The 19,622-nt window shown below is 55.6% G+C and overlaps 10 protein-coding genes across 10 annotated transcripts; 6 read left to right on the top strand and 4 right to left on the bottom strand.

Moving 5' to 3' along the window:
- The first annotated feature begins 2 nt into the window (after positions 1 to 2).
- Positions 3 to 709, top strand: BDV59DRAFT_59002 (uncharacterized protein). The gene has a single exon (XM_073696701.1). It carries the CDS (start codon positions 136 to 138, stop codon positions 514 to 516), a length of 381 nt encoding a protein of 126 aa, XP_073546564.1. The 5' UTR covers positions 3 to 135; the 3' UTR covers positions 517 to 709.
- On the bottom strand, positions 547 to 1,326 carry BDV59DRAFT_58999 (GFA family protein). Its single transcript, XM_073696700.1, has 4 exons — positions 1,049 to 1,326; positions 836 to 997; positions 655 to 775; positions 547 to 609 (listed from the first exon to the last, which is right to left on the bottom strand). Exons 1-4 carry the CDS (start codon positions 1,154 to 1,156, stop codon positions 578 to 580), a joined length of 423 nt encoding a protein of 140 aa, XP_073546563.1. The 5' UTR covers positions 1,157 to 1,326; the 3' UTR covers positions 547 to 577.
- Positions 1,265 to 3,015, top strand: BDV59DRAFT_58995 (translation initiation factor eIF-2B subunit family protein). The gene is made up of 2 exons (XM_073696699.1): positions 1,265 to 1,491; positions 1,547 to 3,015. The coding sequence occupies exons 1-2, from the start codon at positions 1,364 to 1,366 to the stop codon at positions 2,988 to 2,990; spliced, it is 1,572 nt and encodes a 523-aa protein (XP_073546562.1). The 5' UTR covers positions 1,265 to 1,363; the 3' UTR covers positions 2,991 to 3,015.
- A 47-nt stretch (positions 3,016 to 3,062) lies between these two features.
- Positions 3,063 to 4,226, top strand: BDV59DRAFT_58975 (alpha/beta fold hydrolase). The gene has a single exon (XM_073696698.1). It carries the CDS (start codon positions 3,132 to 3,134, stop codon positions 4,044 to 4,046), a length of 915 nt encoding a protein of 304 aa, XP_073546561.1. The 5' UTR covers positions 3,063 to 3,131; the 3' UTR covers positions 4,047 to 4,226.
- Positions 4,025 to 7,427, bottom strand: BDV59DRAFT_181011 (putative kinesin family protein (KlpA)). The gene is made up of 6 exons (XM_073690165.1): positions 7,201 to 7,427; positions 7,017 to 7,149; positions 6,615 to 6,962; positions 6,087 to 6,218; positions 4,462 to 6,026; positions 4,025 to 4,407 (listed from the first exon to the last, which is right to left on the bottom strand). Exons 1-6 carry the CDS (start codon positions 7,216 to 7,218, stop codon positions 4,231 to 4,233), a joined length of 2,373 nt encoding a protein of 790 aa, XP_073546560.1. The 5' UTR covers positions 7,219 to 7,427; the 3' UTR covers positions 4,025 to 4,230.
- Positions 7,428 to 7,653: 226 nt separating this feature from the next.
- On the top strand, positions 7,654 to 10,382 carry BDV59DRAFT_181008 (coronin). The gene is made up of 9 exons (XM_073690164.1): positions 7,654 to 7,759; positions 7,832 to 7,860; positions 7,920 to 7,979; positions 8,074 to 8,216; positions 8,275 to 8,323; positions 8,380 to 8,483; positions 8,541 to 9,002; positions 9,057 to 9,744; positions 9,803 to 10,382. Exons 1-9 carry the CDS (start codon positions 7,726 to 7,728, stop codon positions 10,016 to 10,018), a joined length of 1,785 nt encoding a protein of 594 aa, XP_073546559.1. The 5' UTR covers positions 7,654 to 7,725; the 3' UTR covers positions 10,019 to 10,382.
- A 208-nt stretch (positions 10,383 to 10,590) lies between these two features.
- On the bottom strand, positions 10,591 to 13,884 carry BDV59DRAFT_203071 (uncharacterized protein; the record flags this gene model as incomplete). The annotated part of the gene is made up of 6 exons (XM_073694194.1): positions 10,591 to 11,749; positions 11,813 to 12,833; positions 12,894 to 13,164; positions 13,228 to 13,613; positions 13,671 to 13,780; positions 13,841 to 13,884. The coding sequence occupies 6 exons, from the start codon at positions 13,882 to 13,884 to the stop codon at positions 10,591 to 10,593; spliced, it is 2,991 nt and encodes a 996-aa protein (XP_073546558.1).
- Positions 13,885 to 15,109: 1,225 nt separating this feature from the next.
- Positions 15,110 to 15,958, top strand: nctA (negative cofactor 2 transcription regulator complex subunit BUR6; the record flags this gene model as incomplete). The annotated part of the gene is made up of 2 exons (XM_073694193.1): positions 15,110 to 15,623; positions 15,699 to 15,958. 2 exons carry the CDS (start codon positions 15,110 to 15,112, stop codon positions 15,956 to 15,958), a joined length of 774 nt encoding a protein of 257 aa, XP_073546557.1.
- Positions 15,959 to 16,289: 331 nt separating this feature from the next.
- BDV59DRAFT_180999 (uncharacterized protein) lies at positions 16,290 to 19,200 on the top strand. Its single transcript, XM_073690163.1, has 5 exons — positions 16,290 to 16,322; positions 16,380 to 16,487; positions 16,564 to 17,240; positions 17,292 to 17,513; positions 17,566 to 19,200. Exons 1-5 carry the CDS (start codon positions 16,314 to 16,316, stop codon positions 19,064 to 19,066), a joined length of 2,517 nt encoding a protein of 838 aa, XP_073546556.1. The 5' UTR covers positions 16,290 to 16,313; the 3' UTR covers positions 19,067 to 19,200.
- Positions 19,201 to 19,233: 33 nt separating this feature from the next.
- On the bottom strand, positions 19,234 to 19,500 carry BDV59DRAFT_203068 (uncharacterized protein; the record flags this gene model as incomplete). Its single annotated transcript, XM_073694192.1, has 2 exons — positions 19,234 to 19,382; positions 19,437 to 19,500. 2 exons carry the CDS (start codon positions 19,498 to 19,500, stop codon positions 19,234 to 19,236), a joined length of 213 nt encoding a protein of 70 aa, XP_073546555.1.
- Positions 19,501 to 19,622: the final 122 nt, after the last annotated feature.

Raw genomic sequence — 19,622 nt, 5'->3', positions numbered from 1 at the left:
CAGTTGCATTTATAAATTGTCCGATGGTCTCAGGACCCATCTTAAGAATACATATTAATTGTCTCCAAGTTCATCTCTCGTGGTTCTTACAGCGAACTTCTTCTACACAGACTATACACCATCCGTCGAAAGACCATGAACGATGCTCCTTTCCCTGACATGGATAACCCAAGTACTTGCATTTGCCTGAAGAAGGCAAGGGAACAGACGTGTGTCCTACGCCGATGTGTGCAGTGGCTCTGGTCTACCTGGATAGGCGGCTCCTCGACGCCTCATTCCAGCCTTCCGGAGGCTCGGGTGTGTGAACAGAACCCACAGGAGACGGTGGAAGAAGTGGAGCGAAGCGCATATCCATGCAAGGCATGCCAAGCATGGGGAGTGACGTGTGATCGTCAACAACCGCGATGCTCCCATTGTCTAGACCAGCAGATCCTCTGTTTCTATGTCGCTCCTCCGAGAAAAGTCACGAAGTCGAAACCGAAACGGAGACTTCAGGAGAGAAATATACCAGCATAAGCGCTGAGGTCTCAATTCGCAATTATGGCACATCTACCTACACGACAGTACACCGACAGGACTATTCCTTGATCTGCTGTTTATGAAACACGCCTGCTCTCGTTAGAAGCTGTATTCCGGACCAAGATATGGACATACCAGGCACTTCCGGCATCCAAATCGCCCGGGAACTACAGAAGAATTCCCCCTTGGGCGGCAGAGCGTCGGGATCATCCAAGGAACCGACACAGACGTATCGAAATTGGTCCTTGACAGCATCCTATTTGCATTACCATCAGCATCCCCAAGCAATGCACTATGTTTATGGACGTCCACTCACGCCGTACTCGAGGATATAGCTCCCACAGTCCGCACAGAACTCGCGATGGATTACAGCACCGGACCCGTTATCGGCAACATGCTCCTTGGTTGCGCCCCGAGTGAGACGAATGGCGTCTTTGGGAATTTTGGCTGTAAGGCCATAGTTCGTGCCAAAGGCTTTCTATACGACTATCGTTCAGTATCCGGTGTCGCGCAATACCAGGCAGAATACCTTGCAACTCCGACAGTGGCAGAGCGACGTGCGCGCGTCGTCCGGAGACGACAGCGACAATTCGTACTGGATGTTGCGACAGTAGCAGGATCCGGTGTAGGAAGGCATCTTTCTTAATTTTCAGTGCTGTTGGATGGAGGAGGGAGTGGTGTATAATGTACATAAACGCAGTCGAGAGGATACAGTACTAGACTCTGACGTCATACGCACCGCAACGCCAGAAACAAAACATCCCAGCAATTCATGATGCGATGATGATGACCCAACTCTCCAGCCCACCCTTTCCATCTATCGCTTCCTCCGACAACCCCAACCATGGTCACTTCATCGAACCTGGAAAAACGCGCCGTCGTCTCCTCTTTTATCTTCCGCTTTCCTCGTGGGAAGTCCGCGAAACCGGACGTCGCATTATTCAAACGAAGCGACAAGGTACGGACTTACCAGTAGGTCACGACTGTCGGTCCTCATGGGACATGTCTAATCCTCCATCCGTGGTAGACACCATCTCGCCCCGATCTCCGGCAGCATTGACCGCAAAGACAAAGACCCTCTGACCGCAGCATGGCGCGAACTCCGCGAAGAAACTACCCTTACCCCCGCGACGCTCTCCCTCTGGCGTACCGGTAAGCCGTTCAGCTTCAGCGATGCCTCGGTTGGGCGTGAATGGACCATCCACCCGTTCGCCTTCCGACTGAAGAACGATGACGACGTACAAGCCATCCACACAGATTGGGAACATGAGTCTTGGGGATGGTACGATCCGCAGACGGTGATTGACGAGGTCGGAAGCCGTCACGGGGTGCCCCGGCTAACTGACAGCCTGCGACGCGTGTGGTTCGAGGGCGAGACTGGCGAGCGCGCCGGCAACACGCTGGCCACGGGGCTGGAGCGACTCCAAGCAGACCACGAGAGTGGCTCGCGCGAACTGACCGCTATCGCAATCCAGATCTTCCGCGACTTTATTGCACAGACGCGTGATGGGGATGCCGCACTGGATGACAGCTGGTGGCGCGGGCTGCGGATGGCCGCATGGCATCTAGTGAAAAACGGACGCGAGAGTATGGGGGCGGCGACACTGAGCGCTGTACTGATCGTGCTGTCGGAGGTTGAGAATATTCTGCGGCAGCAGGAGTCCGTACAGACGAGATGGCACCGGATGCTGGCAATGATCGACTCCCACCTGCAAAGCCGGTCATCACGCGTGAAACGACTTCAAAAGTCACTTGCAGACTATTTACAATCCTATGTCCTGTCGACTGACCAGAATAAGCATCATTTAACTGTACTAACGACGTCAGCAAGCTCGACGATCCGAGATAGCCTGTTAAATGCCTACGCCGCGCTGGACCTGCATACCCTAGAACTGCGTATCCTCGAGTCGAGACCGCTCTTCGAAGGGGCTACCCTCGCATCCTCTGTGTTGTCCCAGTTCAAGGATCAATTCCAGTCGTCGCCAGATAAACACCTGTGCATTAAGCTCTACACTGATGCGTCGGCAGCGGTTGCATCTAAAGACGTGGACATGGTGCTCCTAGGAGCGGACCAGATCTCTGCCACGAAGGGAGTCAGCAATAAGACTGGGTCTCTACCTCTCGCGCTCAGCGCGAAACACATGTCTCCGGCTGTCAAGATCGCCGTGTTGAGCGAAGCGGAAAAGATCAACGGGACCGGCGGCGTAGTCCGCGACGACCACACTGAGGACAACGATCCGAGCGAGATCTTCAACACCTGGAAACACGATGGTGTAAAGGGGATTCAGAAGCTGGAAGCCCCAGGCAGCGAAAGGGCCACTATCGAAGTGCAAAATATCTATTTCGAATGGGTCCCGCTGGAGATGGTGGATGCATTTGTCTGCGAAGACGGAATACTTTCAGGAGACGATATCCGTCACAAATCGAAAGATTTGGCAGAATTGAGCCAGCGATACTTTGGAGAGCTATAGATTGAAACCATTATGCAGGGTGCACTACATAAGTTATTACTACACGTAGGATTCTTATCTAATCTAGATCGACCCGGATCTATGAAATCACTCTTCACCACCACCACATCATCGTAACTCCCATCCTCAACATTCTACATCATGGCCTCGCCCAACCCTCTTGCTCCAGGCGCTCATCAGTTCTTCTCTCCCGCTAAGGATCTCATCTTTGAATATATCGTCCACACTTCCACCGCACGCTCCGCCCACCCCGCTTCCTTGATCACCATCCAATGTCCCGCCTGGGGGTTGGGATCCCAATACCTTCAAAAGGGCCTGGCCCCATTATACACCTCCCACAACCACACCTGTCTTTTCTTCCATCCACGGGGGACAGGAAAAAGCAGTCGACCGGCCCACCCACACGAAATGACGAGCATGCCGCATCTAGCCTCGGACCTGGAGGATCTCCGCAAACACTTGGGCATCGACCGATTCCCCACGCTCCTGGGCCACTCCAACGGCGGCGCAATCGCCCTCGGGTACGCAGAAATGTACCCGACCCGAGTACACCGGCTGATCCTGCTGAACCACCAGCTCATCGGAGCCAAGGACCGGACCGATCTGGAGTCCGTCGCACGCAATGACGAGCGGTACCGGGAGGCACTCGACATCGCGCGACGGGATTACGCATCGCGAAACACCGACGAGGAATTCACTCGATCTGTAGACGCACTGTGGCCGGTGTACTTCTATGACCCACCGCGGTACGTAGAGGAGCTACGAGACGCAATCGGACGTGATGCACGGATGTCGCTATGGTGCTACCGGAGTGTGTATGGGAACGATGCGAAGCTGAAGCGTCCACGACAGATGGTGGAGGGCCTTGAAGCGGTTCGTGCGAAGACCCTCATGATCTGTGGAGCGGACGACCTGGTCTGCAGACCGCATATCGCAGAGCGCACCCGGTCAAGCATTCCTGGCGCTAGAGTGCTCGTCTATGACTGCTGCGGCCACTTCCCCTGGATTGAACAGAAGGACAGAACCATTCAAGATATCATTGCCTTCGTGAAATGAGCTACGTCTGGTCGACCACTGTCAGTGTATGTGCAATTTCCATCCATTAATCCAGCTAACATCCGGTCCAGAATACTATGTCCACGCAACGGGGGGTTATCGTCAAGCACAAAACTCCATGCACCTGGATCAAGGTCTGGTTCATGAAGACCTGTCCAACCATCCAGAAAACAAAAGGTATCATTTACGTATCACGAACACGCGCCTGGCGTTTCGCAGTGCCAATGTGCGTGTTATGCACCTTGGTCGCAAATTTGAGACTTGTCAACGTCTCTGCGAGATGAGCCTGCAACGGACTGACCATGACAAACATCAGGGTCTTGGAATTGCCGCCCAGGGAGAATTGAAGGAGATACGTGAGCTAATGGGGGGTCAGTGAGGTCCATACTCGGAAACCAAAAGCCAACCAACATACCTTGCTGTTGCGATATGGGATGTGTCCACCCTCTTTACCTTGTCCGAGTGCGGCGATCACATCGCCCAGGCAGCTCAGGCTGCGGTTGATGTTCTGGGTCTCCTTCAACCGCTCGCCTGTCGCTCCGCTGTGGCTCAGTCGCTCACTACCGGCCAGATCAACTAGGTTCAAGGTGCCCTCACTACGCTCTCCGGTGATGCTGTTCTCTCCAATGAGCTTCAGAATAAAAACAGAGTGCGACCGGGAAGAACGCTCATTAGCCTTGGTCGCTGCAACCGACCGGTTGGCCGCAGCGCGCTTGAGGAGGGACTCGACCATCTCGGGAGAATCCAGGCGAACTGTAGTAACATCCGTGATGATAGTCTTGCCGCGCTGCATATCGTGGCGGATCTCGTGCTTCTTTTTGTCCAGTTCCTCCGCCTTGCCCAGGAGGTCATTCAAGTTTTCGTTGTACACTTCCACGAAATTGCCCTCCATAGTGTATCTCCATCCCTTTTCTTCCAAACCGGTCGCAGTCTCATAAATTTGGTGTACTGCCCGAGGAATCATGCCATCCAACGAAGACATGGTGTAGGTTTTGCCACTACCAGTCTGGCCATAGCAGAAGATACAAACATTATACCCGTCAAGGGCGCTCTGGACCAACTGGCTGATCTCGTCGAAGACCTCGGCATTCTGGGTCGAAGGGCCAAAAACCCTGTCAAAGGAGAAGCTACTGTTCTTCCTGGTAACGGTTCCAAGAGCGCTTCTCTCCTCCGGTCCCATAAGGTTGATCTCCTTGCCGTCTTCCGCCTGATCGGGGTATTGGATCTGGGCGATATCGGTCTCACTTTCGGTGTTGAGAGAGGGACGGACACGGCAGAAAACGCGAATGTTTCCTTTTAGCTCCTGCACCTGATTGTGCAATTTCCGTCGGAGTGTCTCTTCCTTTCTTAGCTTCTCTTTGGTCGCGTTGGTCTCCGCTAGGGCATCCATCATTTGTTGGTTCAAACTTTCAAAGGCCTGAGATTGTTCCTCCCTGCCAGACTCCAAAAACTCGATTCTGGCCTTAAGTGCACGGATCGACGACTCCAACGTCACACTGTTGGTACTCGCAGTATCCAAGTTCTGCCGGAGGTCTTCCTTGCACTTGCGTTCGCGTTCAACCTCTTGTCGCAGGGCCTCGATTGCGCTCTGTAGAGAGGCGATTTCCCGGTCTTTTCGTTCTAATTCGATCTGCGCTTTCTGGGTATCGAGTGCGGTCTGAGACGTGAGTTGATTGAGTTCCCGGAGTCGTACCACCTTTTCATTGTCGAGCTCCTGTTCATGACGTCGGGTGAGTTCACGGATTTCGTCTTCCTGGCGCGCGAGGAGCTTTTCGAGTTCTTTCTTTCCTTCTTCGCGAATAGTATCCATATCAATCCGCTGGCGTTTGCTGAGGTCCTCGATGGCGATTTCGTGATCCCTCTGGGCGTCTTTGAGCGTCGTTTCCGACGTCATCAACTGCGTTTTCATAGATTCAAGCTCGACACGTAGCGAGACGTTGCTGTCGGTGAGTTCCCTCCGGGACGTCTCGAGTTCGCTCACTATACAGGAAGATGCATAAGGATTTGTGGCTGCCGGACAATACTTAGGAGATGTCTTACCTCTTGATTTGTACAGCTCAACGGTCTCCTTCAAGCCATAACTTTCCTGTCCAGCTTGGCTGACGCGAGAGATGAACGTGTTGAACATTTCTTCCATGGACCTCTCGCGCGTCTCGCGGTCCCATTCGGCACCTGTAGAATAGGTAAATAATGTGGTCGACGAATCTTTCCTGAGAAATTCAGGAGGTGGAGGGGGCTTTCTGCGGGGGGAAGTTTTGGGGGATGACAGGGGTCTTTCCAGGCGCGGTTTGACAGGACTGGGTATCGTCGAGAACTTGCAGTTTTCAAACGAGAGGGCATTGGGATCCAGTGGGCCATGTGGAATAGGACTGCATGTAAGCTTCCCGAAAGCATGGGATAGAGATGTATCCGCCTGGGTATGAGAGGAAGCGTCTCTCATTGGACTAAGATACATCGGGGAGTCGGGACCATTGCTTATCAAGTTCACTGATGCACGGCCTGGGAAGCACCCGGTCACATTCGCCGGGGCGGGAGGAGAGGGGGAAAAACTGAGAGATTGTCGCCTACCCTTTCTTTTGCCCAATATACTCGAATCTTCCTCCATATGGGTGTCAAGGGATGTCGCGGGACGGGGAACGGAGGTGCCATTTGGTCGACGGGCGCCCGCGAGGGATGTCTGAGGACGAGAAATGCCGGATGGGGGTCGGCCACCGGGACCGACAGTGGAGGAGAACGCTCCCTTCGCAGTGCGGGAGGCGGTAGAAGCGGAACGGGTTAACGTGGATGATGCATAAGAATTGGCGCGGCTATGGGCCTTCCCAGTGCTAGTACTGGTGCGGGATGTCGAAGCTGGCGTTGTTGCCACTGGTCGGGTAGTGTCAGGACCATGTGTGGTACTCCTCGTGCGAGTAGATTCTGATGCTATCAGCGGGGATCCTCCCACGATACTAATGAGCGTTGTTGACATACGTCCTAAGCTGGTTGGTTTGTTCGCAATAAACCCTGGTTGCGCGATTCCGGAACGGGCGTTTGTGTTGGAGGAATTCATCTCTCGAAGGCCGGCTGTTGGGATGCGCGACCGAGCGGGTGATCTTGGAAGCATCTGGGAGAGTCAGAGGAGGGAAGATAACAACCAAGGAGAGTGCCACGGTACCGTATTTTCCGAATCCATGATGGTATCAAAGGAATCGCAACCTCCGCAGACAAGTGAGGGAGCTGGCAGCTAAGTAGTTCACTGGTTGTGGACCACCGGGACCCCGGAGATGGAATGTCGCAGTCGATGGGTGAAAGGGGGCGAAGAGGATAGATCAAGAGTCAAGAGAACGGCGTGGATGGCGGCATGGAGGAGGAGATCGATATGAGATAGAGCCGATGCAGATGAAGACGACGATCGAGAAATACACATGGTTTCTGGAGTGACGACAGCCGGTAAACAAACCCTGATGACTCAGCCATGGGGGAGGCGCTAGCCCGATGGAGACATTAACCATACCGGACCGTAACTTACCGCCGGCCCACCACATGCGCCCGTATCTGGCGTATCTCCCTTTCCACCATCTGCTTTCATCTCGACGGGGACTTCCACTTCGTCTACTCCATACACCTCCCTCCACCCCTCCCCTCGCCCTTCTCTTTTCTTCTACCTCTCCCTCCCTCTCGAGCTCTCTTCTCTATCGTCATGTCCGGTCGTTTTGTCCGTTCCTCCAAATACCGTGAGATTAACCCCTTTGGAGCTCCCAGTCTGCAGTTCTTCAATCTGACAGGTATCAATTGCATCTGATCAGGTCACGTCTTCGGACGCCCGACGAGAAAGGTCCGTCCCGCGAGGAGCTTGGTGATATTCATGGTGATCTTGTCTAACTATTTTCCCAGGACCAATGCTACGATAACCTCCATATCTCCAACAATGCCTGGGATACCAACCTGGTCAAGGTCCGTCCGTGCTCTCTCTCGCCCCTGAAACACTCAACTCCCAACCCAGACAATCGGCAACCAATGCGCCTAACACGGCTTCACCTTTCCGCAGGTCAATCCGAAATACCTTTCCGTAAACTGGGAAGCCGGTGGTGGAGGTGCCTTTGCTGTTTTGCCCCTCAACGAGCGTGGAAAGCTCCCCGAAAGAATCCCACTCTTTCGCGGTCACACCGCAGCGGTCCTGGATACCGACTGGTGAGTTATCTGGATGGTTATGGGTCTGTTGGTACGGACGGCAACCAACATGGACTAGGAATCCCTTCAACGATGATCTGATTGCATCTGGCTCCGACGATGGGAAGGTACCGTCCTCGAACTTGGTCCCAATGATCCGCCCTCGCTGACCTTGCCTCTGTAGGTGTTCCTCTGGCGGGTTCCGGAGGACTTCAGTGTCGTTCCCGATGTCCCCTCCGATGATATCCGTGATGTCTCCCCCGTGGGCAAGCTGAGCGGTCATCCCAAGTCAGTTTCGATCTTGTCTCCACTGCTCCCTTACGTCTCCATCTAACGGCGCCACAGGAAGATTGGCCACGTGCTCTTCAACCCCGCTGCCGAGAATATCCTCGCCACCGCGTCGGGCGATTTCACCGTCAAAATCTGGGATATCGAAGCTGGAGCCCCCAAGTTGACCCTGAAGCTGGGTGATATCGTTCAATCGCAGTCGTGGAGCGCCAACGGTTCTCTCCTCGTCACCACCTCACGCGACAAGAAGCTCCGCATTTGGGATGTTCGTCAGGAGCGCCCGGCGCATGAGACACAGGGCCATTCAGGGGCCAAGAACAGCCGGGCGGTCTGGCTGGGTGAGCGGGACCGCATCGCAACCACTGGTTTCTCCAAGATGAGTGACCGTCAGCTCGCTCTCTGGGATATTCGCGCTCCTCGTGAGCCTATCAATGGCTTCAAGGTGCTTGATTCGATCTCTGGTGTCTGCATGCCCTTCTGGGATGAGGGCACTCAATGCCTGTACCTGGCTGGCCGAGGGTAAGTACCGCAATACATCGGCTATAGCATGAGCTCGACTTAACCTCCTTTTAGTGACGGCAACATCCGCTACTTCGAACTGGAAAATGACAAGTTCGAATATCTTGCTGAGTACAAGTCCGGCGACCCCCAGCGTGGCATCGGGTTCATGCCCAAGCGTGGTGTCAACGCGCACGAGAACGAAGTCGCGCGGGCCTACAAGACGGTCAACGACACATACATCGAGCCCATCTCCTTCATCGTTCCCCGTCGCTCTGAGAACTTCCAGGACGACATCTACCCCCCGACCGTCGGTCTTAAAGCCGCCATGGGTCCCACTGAGTGGCTGGAGGGCAAGGAAGCCATTCCTCCGAAGATCTCCATGGCCAGCCTCTTCGAGGGTGAGGGCTTGAAGGAGGTGACGGGCGTGCAGGACAAGCCCACCTCCACAATGAATGCCGCCGAGCCGAAGCCTGTTGAGCCGACCCCGGCGAAGAAGGCCCCTGAACCGACGCCCGAGCCGACGCCGGTCGTCAAGCCTGCCCCCTCCATGAAGGAGCAAGGCGCCTCTATGGCAGCCATGGTGAACAAGTTCGCCGACCAGGAGGACGAGGAGCCCGAGCCTACGGAACAGGAGTCCAGCTTCGATGAGGTCCCGAAGCCCGTTGAGCGCCCCACTCGCACTGTTGAGACGGCCTCGCCCTCCGTGAAGACTAGCCCCTGGCACAAGAAGGATGAGTCGAAGTCCCCGGCCGCCACTCCGGTAAGCCATGAAATCGCCGTCATCCGATAACGGACGACCAAGCTAACTCGCACAACAGACCTCTGCCGACCGATCCCCCGCCCCTAGCACCCCTACAACCAGCACCCCTGCGCCGGGCTCTAGCGCCACAACCGCTGTTGCTGACGTGGTTGGTCGCGAGCTGGGCGCTATTAAGGATCTGCTTGACATGCAGACGAAGACGATCGCTCAGCAGGCGCAACAAATGCAGAACCTGACCGCGGAGATCGAATCCCTTAAGGCCAAGCTGGGCTAGCCGCCATTGTGTCTGCATCTGCCCTTAGCCTTGCGTGTATTGTATTGATCGGACGGACTTGGTCATTTTTTTATCATCCTGCTGCGAAAAGACGTCTCTTGTGTCTGTTATTGTATAGCCTGTCGTTTATCTGCGGTTTATATTCTTTTTCTGCTATATGCCTGGCAGCATGATGCAATGTCAATGGAAATACCAACTCGCTTGCTCTTCAAGGGGTGTTTATTGGCGCGGTTCAGACTTGATTTGGGTCGAGTAGGGAATATATTTTGGCGGTATCGCGCAGCAGCGGCCTGCTTACGTCCATCATCTATAAACATCACTCCGTATATTATGCAGCTGGCATCGCTCCACTACATCATTCTCGGGTCTCGAATAGTTCAAAGCTATAGCTTAAATTCATCTGCCTTCTTCTCTCAGTATCATATCTACAGAAAACACACCGTATGCAACATTTTCCCTTCCATGCATGTATGCAGATAACCAGACCGAAGCTGAATCCCATTCCATCTATATGCGTTCGCAAAATGGGAAACCAAATAGACAAGACAGATAGGTATGTGCTGAAGCGTCGCTCACGTCCAGCGACCAGCCTCGCGCTCTTTCTCAACCCGGGTCGTGCGGACGGCGTCATTCTCATCATCTTCGTACTTGTAGCTGACGCGACGCCCGCCCGCGAGGTTGCGGTCCGGACGACTGTCGCGCCGACGACTGGATTTGCTCCCCCCGTCGCGGTCCGCCTGCATGGCCTCACGACGCTGCTGCTCCCTGAGCATGCGTTCGCGGTTGCGGGCCTCGCGCTCGAGCGTATGCGGGTCTTTGTCGGGTTCGCCGCTGCGCGATGACGGGGCGGGCTTCTCCTTGGGTCGCTCACGATCACCGCCGCCGCGTATATCGTCATCACGGGTTCTCTTGACGCGCCGCGAATGGTGCCGGGACGAGTATTCGCTCTCAGCGGGGGACTCGGAGCGGTCCCGTCGCGATCGTTTCCTGTCGCGATCACGGTCACGGTCACGGTCCCGTTCGCGGTACCGGTCGCGGTCTCTGTCGTGGTCTCGTTCACGGTCTCGGTCTCGGTCTCGGTCTCGCTCCCGCTCCCGCTCCCGGTATCTCTCCCGATCGCGATCCCGGCGTCGAGCGTCCCGGTCCCGCTCGCGCTCGTCGTCACGGCGAGTAGGACGGTCCTTGGACGAGCGGTACGTGCGGCTCGAGTTCTCGATAGGTTCAAGGCTCTTGCCGCGAGACGACGTCCCGTTCTCTTCTGGGATCTGCGCCAGGCGATCGCCGTCGCGGGATTCAGCGTCGCGGCTGGTGCTGCGATAACGGTGCGAGCGATGCGAGCGTCGGCTAGCACGACGGTCTCGGTCGCGTTCTCGTTCACGCTCACGCTCACGCTCACGCTCTCTGTCTCGGCGTCGGGACGACCGATGCGAGTCCACGGACGGGGAGCGCGTGCGCTGGGCGTCTTCTGCGGGGGGTTTATTGTCGTGCTGGTCCTCACGATGGCGCGGGCGTCTGGGGCGGTCAGATCGGCGGTCAGATCCTTCGGGGCTGTTATCGTTGGTGTTGCCGGCGACGCTTGCTGATCGTTGGCGATAGTGACGACGGGAGCCAGACTGGGACCGGGGGGGAGATTTGGATCTGCTCCGGGCCCGGGATGCAGATCGACCACGGGACATGGATCTGGACTTTGAAGGGGCCGGTTGATCCTCCGGGGCGGCAACAGGAGTCGCACTAGAGAAACCATGCATGTTAGGCTCCGTACGGCACGGACACGAAGATCAGGGGTCAACTTACCTTGGCGGTTCCGAGGGCCTCATGGAAGGCACCGAGGATCGCGCGGACCCAGGGCCCTGGAAGTTACGCTGTCGCAGAATGCTGGTGTTGGGCAGACCCTCGCGCATCGCGCGCGGCGCAGCAGGAGCGCCTTCGACTCCGGGACCTCGAGGAATCTGCATGTTAGCGCCGGGCATGTTACCATGCATGTACGGCCCGGCAAAGCCTCCACGTCCACCGCCGTACGATCCACGCATATAGCCGCCGCGTCCAAAGCCCGGCCCCATGTGGCTCATCATGCCCATGGGCCCCGTGGGCATCATACCCTGGGCAGCATTGGCCTGATCCAGACTATCGATGGTTGGGATGCCGCGGAGTTGCGACTCCTCCTCAATGGCTTCCTGTCCGTCCGCCGGGGTCGACTCGGTGGCATCCCCAACAGCGTCAGCATTGGCATTCTGCGGTGGTTGGTCCGGAGCGGAGGCCGGCTCGCCGTTCTCATGGGGGACAGCCTGACTGACGTCCCCCGCAGTTGGGTCCTCGAGCGTCTGCGACGCCATGTCGGGGGCCGCGGCGGCCGGATTAGGGGAATCAGACCCTGGCTGGTTAGCATTGGGAGGATAGGCATGCATACTGCCGGGGAACGGGCGGCCGCGACCAGCGCCGCCAGGGACAAAGCCTCTGCCACGGCCCCGGAAGTTGCCTCGACCAAACCCGGGGCCATGGTAGCCGTTCTGGAAATCTTGGCTAGAGAACTGCTGCTGTTGCTGAGGAGCAACTCCGTTGGGATTAAAACCGCCAAATCCAGAGGAGGGCCCATACTGCGGGCCCATACCATTTGCGAAAGCATTTGGATTGAATTTATCTTGGCCTCCATTCCACATATTGTTCTGTGAGCCGTCCCATCCCCCGTACATGCCTTGACCAGTGTTGTAATTCATCCCCATATTCATACCATTGTTCATGCCATTCATGTTCATCCCGTAACCCCCAAACATCCCTGGATTTGCGGCCATCGGGCCCATCGCCATGCCGGAAAGTGCTGGGAAGAGGGTCAGTCCTGTGGAATAGAGAGGGGATCGACCGGAGAAAATAGACCTACCCATAGGATTCGGGAAGTTGAACATGCCATTGCCCATGAACTGAGACATGGGATTGAAGTCTCCGTTGCCGTTCCATCCCATATTTGGGAACATGCCTGGGGTCATGCCCATGCCGTTGGGGGCCATGGCCCCCATCGCTGGAGATTGGACTTCATCCTGTTCGGTGGATTGCGCCACAGCGGTCTCATCAGTCCCATCAGCGTGTCCGTTGTGTGCCTCTGCGCCATCGGTTTCAACGATCTCTGCGGGGGGTTGTTCATTGTGTTCCGCCTGGGAGAAGAATTAGCAAATGTGCCTATGCGTGAGTGACGGAGACAGTTGAGAGCATCTAACCTCGCGTGGTACTTCCGATGGGGGCTGTTGTTCCTGTCCGGGCGCAGCACGTTCGGTGGTCGCTTCAGGGAGATTCGCCTCTACCGGGGGTCCTTGAGGAATAGTAGGTGCGGGAGTCGGTTCAATGGTTTCTTCGGTGGTCTTGACGTCGGGAGTGCTGGATACAGGGGGGGTTTCCTGTGAGGTAGCGGTGTCGTCGACGGGTTGGACGCCGTTGGCGGTCGCGGGAGTGGCGGAGGCCGACTGACGTTCTTTCTCGCGCTTTTTCTCCTCGGTGCGTAAGAAGGCCTTGAGGGTGGTGCGAAGGGCCTTATTCGGCTTGCAGAGGTCGGACGAAATGGGATTGTGGGCGCAGACGGGACATGTCTCGGGGAGAGATCCTTGACCTGTAGGGCGAGTGTGTTAGACTCTAATGGATCGGACGACGGAAGGGCTGCACATACAGGATTCGCAGATGGCCTGATCACAGCATGGGAGACGGAAGGCGTTCACAGCGAGTTTATTGCAGATTGCACATCGAAGCTTGAACGGGATTTCTTCCTGTGTGAGGGAGCTGGCGGAGTCAGTGGATGGCATATTGGAAGGCGAAGGCGGGGGGAAAGACTCAACGCACCTTGCGATATCCATCAAGCCCGAAGGCTGGTCTGTCATGGCCATGGGAGCGGAGGGAGTCGTCAGTGAGATTGAGGGGTGGATGGGATTGTCAGACGGGAGTGGAGGGAGAGAGAAGAGAGGAAGACGGCATGACTCAGATCGCCATCAGCGAGAGGAGGAACGCATCGCTGGCAATAGGCGAAAAAGCGACCAGAAGGGAGGGGTGGAGGGAGAAGTGAAGGGATTGAATGGAGTGAATGGTTGAAGTTGTTGTACTTTTGGAGGCTCCGAATTTGGTTACTGGAGACGGAGCGGAGGAATGTTGATCCGGGCCGCATGGAAGAGGGCGCTGTTCGACGGTAGCCTAGAAATACAGAGGGATGATATGTATGATAGTACAGGTATTTAGGTAGATATCGAGTAGACTAAGTACAGAACAGGTATCTGATCGCAGGAACGAATTGCGATACGGCGTATAGTATATATAGGTAGGTATGATGTACTCCCTCGGATTAGATCAAGTTATTCACCCACATCGATGCACGGAAATAGAGAGGCGATACCGATGAGGTCTCACGGTTTCAGCCATCTTGGCATCTCGGGAGCTCAGGTGTCTTCATGGGGATTGTACAGAGTCATCAGCATCGTCGTCGAGATGATGAATAAGAGGGATGGGGGCCAATCAGAGGGGGGCTGTGGACGGGTGCGGTGTGGCAAGTGATGATGATGAGACTCGTAGGGAGGCGGTAGGGCATAATATTTCGAAGATACAGGATATACAGGAGAAATACAGAATAATGGTAGAAGAGAGGGAAGTGAACATAAGGAGGTAAAATTATTATTATCAAGAGAATAGTTGAAGAAAAAGAGGAAAAAAAAAACAGCAGAAAGTTCTCGTGTCAGGGTGTCTGAATATCCATGAAAAGAATATTTTTAGTGCGAGCAACCCCATCGCGCAGGGTTAAAAGGCCGAAAACCTCCTGCTGCCGCCCGCGGAGGAGAAAATCCAAAAAATCCCCCCCAGAGCCAAAGAGGCAGCCCGCTGACTAAGACCTTCCCGTCGCGTCTCTAATTTATTATTGTTCTTCCTTCTTATCCTCCATCTCTCCCTCTTCCTCTCCACTACTTCTCCAGATCTCAATTTTATGTCTCTCCTTACCCTTGGGAATGCCTTTCTCCCACCCGCCCCTTTGATGATTTAATCATTCCTCGTCCTCACAAGGTACTTCCATCCTTCTTGCGCCCCGGACTCGACGCGCATACTGACTTTTGACCTCGTCCCCCAGCAATGACCGATCAAGAGAACTATCGACCGCAATCTCCCGACCTTTCGACCTTTCACTCGCCCATCTCCCCTTCCGTCACGCAGTCCTACCAGATCTCCAATCCGCTCGCCCATCGCGCCTCCTACGACGCTTCGCCTTTCTTCACCCCGCAATATCATCACCCGGCGTCCGCGCCCGCCCCGCTCCCTCGGGTGCCCCAACAATACGTTCCGCCTCCCTTCCCGGATCATAGCTTGGATCCGGACATGGCTCGACGATCCTCTCGTCTTGCGCGTGCGGTGGATGCGAACCCGGTGGCCCCCGCGCCGCCCCTTCCCGAGACCAAATTCATGGAGCCCACGAATTTGGTCCCGGCCCCAGTCCCTGTCCCCGTCGCGCAGCCAGAGGAACCATCGCACCCGATTCCCGCAGCCGGGGTCGAAGTGAAGACCAAATTCCCCGTCGCGCGCATCAAGCGCATCATGCAGGCGGATGAAGACGTCGGGAAGGTGGCCCAGGTCACCCCCATCGCTGTCTGTAAGGATACCCTTTTCTTCTTCCGTCGTGGACTCTCAGGTGAACTGCAATACTAACGATACTTCCTCCCCACAGCCAAAGCCCTAGAGCTCTTCATGATCTCCCTCGTCACCAAGGCCGCCAAAGAGGCCAAAGATCGCAACTCCAAACGCGTCACGGCATCGCATCTGAAACAGGCCGTAGCCAAGGACGACGTCCTCGATTTCCTGGCAGATATCATCGCCAAGGTTCCCGATCAACCCACCAGTCGCAAACACGAAGATGATGGCAGTGACCAGAACGAACAACCAAAACGGAAGCGCGGCGGGCGACGGCCCAAAGATGAAAGTGATTAGTGGTGTTGGTCTGGGATTCTTATCTTTCTTATATGACTTTAGACTGGGATGGAGAGCGGGCGCATACTATTCTGGCGTTGTGTTGGTGGGCATGGGTTCTTGGATTGGCATATCGCGATGTGAATAGGCTCTTTTGAATGGAGAATTTGCCGGATACGGAAATAAACAATGGCGTCACGTGTAGATAAGTTCGGTACCTGCGCTAAGCCCGATCGGGTGGGTTTCCGGGGAGCACCTGCGCGCTAGTCCTCATCGGGCTGCGTGGTGTCCTGAGGCTGCAACGGGGGCTTCACTCGGTTGCTTCTCCGTCACTGCGGCTCTCCTTGCGCATCATCTACCATGCCGCTCGCTCAGAATGGACTTTGTACGTGCTCCACTGAGACCATATCCCCTCGACTGCCTCATCGCTAACCCCCTCTAGTGGTCTCGACTAATTGGCGGTTCCCGTTCCCTGTCTTCCAAGGGCTTTCGCCCAGGCTCCCCTACTGAGCGGCTAACCACCTTCAAACGCACCTGCAATACCCTACAGGTGAGCGAAGACCCCTCCTCCTTCCTTGGACGCTGATGACAGTCCTTCTAACCTTCGTTATAACTGCTGGCTACAGCAAATATGGCGCTCGTCTACGTCTCCATCCGGGGAGCAGTCTGCCACGATCCACGCGCGCAATTGTATCGAGCGCCTCAACTCCGTGCTGAGCGATGAATCTCGTGGCCCCGCTCCACATCCTTGTCTTTCCTATGCCGCCTCCTCTCAGATCTTCGTCACTGTGACCAAACTCGCCTTGTCCTCTTACGACGATGCCATGCTCCGTTCCGCCACGATCTTCTTCAACACGCTGATTGACGCCGAGGTCGATGGGGTGGTGGACAACCGGCTGTTTGCGCGGGCTCTGGTGGACCTGGTCCGACGCGCCGACAAGCACTCGGAGGACGTTGAAGGAAGACTCGTCGAACTCTTGTTTGGCGTCGCCAACAATATCCGTCTGCAGCCGACAATTCTCCCGGCATGGTTTGCCCCCCGATCCGACGATCAAGAGCGCGAACAACGAAACAGCGGGGCCGAATTCGCCGGAGCGATGAGGAAGGACGACTTCCCCCTATTCTATCTGCTGGTTGAATATGTGCATCATGCTGGTCGGGCGGGTGATTTTGCCCGCACCGGCCTGCTGTATCTCATTGAGACCGCATCTCGGTCGAAGGACTTGGAGAGATGGTTGATTGAGAGTGATTTGGCGACTTTGATGGCCACTGGGCTAGGTGCCCTGTATAGCCAACTGGGAAGGTATGGTCGTCTTATGGCTGAATTATATACTGTACTGACCTTGTTGGGTAGTCTCTCTTTCGCAGCTGCTGAAGACGAAAAAGTTCCCCATATCATCGCCCTCTCCGATCACGCCAAGCAAGAGACGGCGCTTCCGCCCTCCCTAGGGCTCACGATGGACTCATTCATGTCGTATCTTCTGTTTTGGCAGGATACCATTGACCATTGTAAATCCGCCGAAGTTAACGCGACTCTTCTTGATCACTTCCAGGTCTTGTTCTTGGAGCAGCTCCTGTTCGTCAAATTCTATACCCATTACTCCCAATTCGTCCTAACCTTTTTTCAGATATCCCTCGTTGCTGGAGTCCTCTGACGTGCAAGGCGGGTCCACTGCCGCCGTCCTCACTTATCTGTGCCGTATCCTAAGTTCCATCGATCAACGCGACCTGGTCCATCGCATCCTTCACTTCCTGCTTGCCTCCCCCTCCGCTCTTGAAACCAAGTCTCAGGTTAACGTCGACATGTCTCTTAGTCGCCGGAAATCTTTGGATGTTCTAGCTGCATTTTCTGAAGAAGCGGCTCGGCCGTCTCCTTCCCTCTTCAATCTCAGGGATCTGACTCTGCTGGGGCTGCAATCGGCGAACCGGCAGACTGTCCTTGCTACGCTGCGACTCATGGCAGTCGTCCTCCAGCGCCATCACACTTTTGCCCGGTCATTGATTCGGACGATCCCGGGGCAACAAGCCAAGCAGCGAACGGTGGGAGCACTGAATTCGGAGTTGCAAGTGCTCGTCGCTATGGCGACGTCAATCGTGAATGACCCCACTCTAGAAGACTCGTTCGACAACTACCTTAAAGATGCGACATGGGTGGTTGAGTCTCGATTGTACATCCCGCCGGCAGAGGATGATGAAGACTGCCCACTGCAAATCCGACAGGAGGCGCCTATCATCCAGGAGCTTCTGCATTGCTTGGAGGATTTCTTCACCAACAGTGTCATCGTGAACCTGGCTCTGACCGAGGTCCTGATGAGCATCGCCTCGTCTCATCTCATCTCTCTTGACGGATGGCTATTGGTTGACCCATCCAAGTACGACTACGGCGACTCGAACACCACGCAGCCCGCCACCATCATGGAGCAGATCCAGATGGCGCACCAAGAACCTTCCTGGTCGAGCGACGACACCCCAAGCCTTACGTCTGTCCTGCAGCAACTGGTCCAGCGGATCCAGCAATGGCGTCAAGAAGTGCCCGACTTCGACATTCTGGTCGCCGCGCGCCGTGACCTGCTCCACCAGGAAGACGATCCCACCCGCTATAGCCGCGCCGATGCGTCGTCCAACCCTCCAACTCGCGCCTCATCCGAGCGTCCTTCAAGAAAAGCACCACGTGAAGCGGACGTCGGATCACCACGTGGTCGGAAGTCGAGGCCCCTAGACCTGCAAGCCCTCACCTCATCTCCAAAGCGATCCGTTGTCGGTTCGCCACTACGGGAGCCCTCCGTCAAGTCTGTCCAGTCGCGCGACTCGTCTGCGGTACGAGCAGCCACGGCAGCGGAAGAGCTACGAAAACGCCTGGCACAGCCGTTTGTCGAGACAACCGTTCCCAAGTCTGCCCTGATGGATGAGTCCCCCGAAGATGCAACCGACAACCAAGGCGAAGACGAGGGCGACAGCAGCATTATGGACGGGAACCCGCAATCTGCCACACTAGGTCACGTCCTTACCAATGTCGTGATCCTGTACGAGTTCCTGCTGGAGATTGCGGCCATGGTGCAAGCGAGGGGAACGATCTTCGGCGAAGCAGGGTATCCCGGGGTCGGCGGGGGAGCGTTTGCGATGGAATAGGCTGATTCTTATGATGTATGTATGTATTAAGGCTATATGTGGGCAGGATCCTACATGGGACACACAGGTTACCAGATATCCATGCAATTAAGATATACCAATACAACAACTTGATTGAAACCCGTCGATTCTGGCATTTCCTCATCGGAGTCACTAGATGCATTCATCTACTGGCAGCATTTCACCTGGTATCCAGAATCGCAGCAGTTGTCAGCATCCCTGCACGGGGTGAGCGCCTTCATTTTCCATCCGGCGGGACAATCGGGGGTTCCACATTGCGGCAGAGACCCTATCCACTGGCACACGGTGTCGCCTTCTGTTGGGATGGTTAGCAGTTGAGTCAACTACCGGACACGGGAAGGTAATGTACTATTAGTAGCGACAGCGCTGCCCAGAATGGCCAGGAAGGGGATCTGGAGGAGAAGTAGCTTCATGGTGATGTTGGGCTGGTTGAAGTCTTGATATTCGGGGGAACTGATGAGTGTGAAAGGATTGTGTGTGGATAGGACATCCTGGGTCTATTTATGCGGCATTGCTTTCTTGACTAATAGATCAG

The sequence above is a fragment of the Aspergillus ambiguus genome, assembly GCF_047715705.1.
Source record: "Aspergillus ambiguus strain CBS 117.58 unplaced genomic scaffold BDV59scaffold_22, whole genome shotgun sequence".
In the NCBI taxonomy this organism is placed as follows: Eukaryota; Fungi; Ascomycota; class Eurotiomycetes; order Eurotiales; family Aspergillaceae; genus Aspergillus; species Aspergillus ambiguus.
The sequence above is the reverse complement of the archived record's forward strand: the minus strand, read 5'-3'. Positions and strand labels throughout refer to the sequence as shown.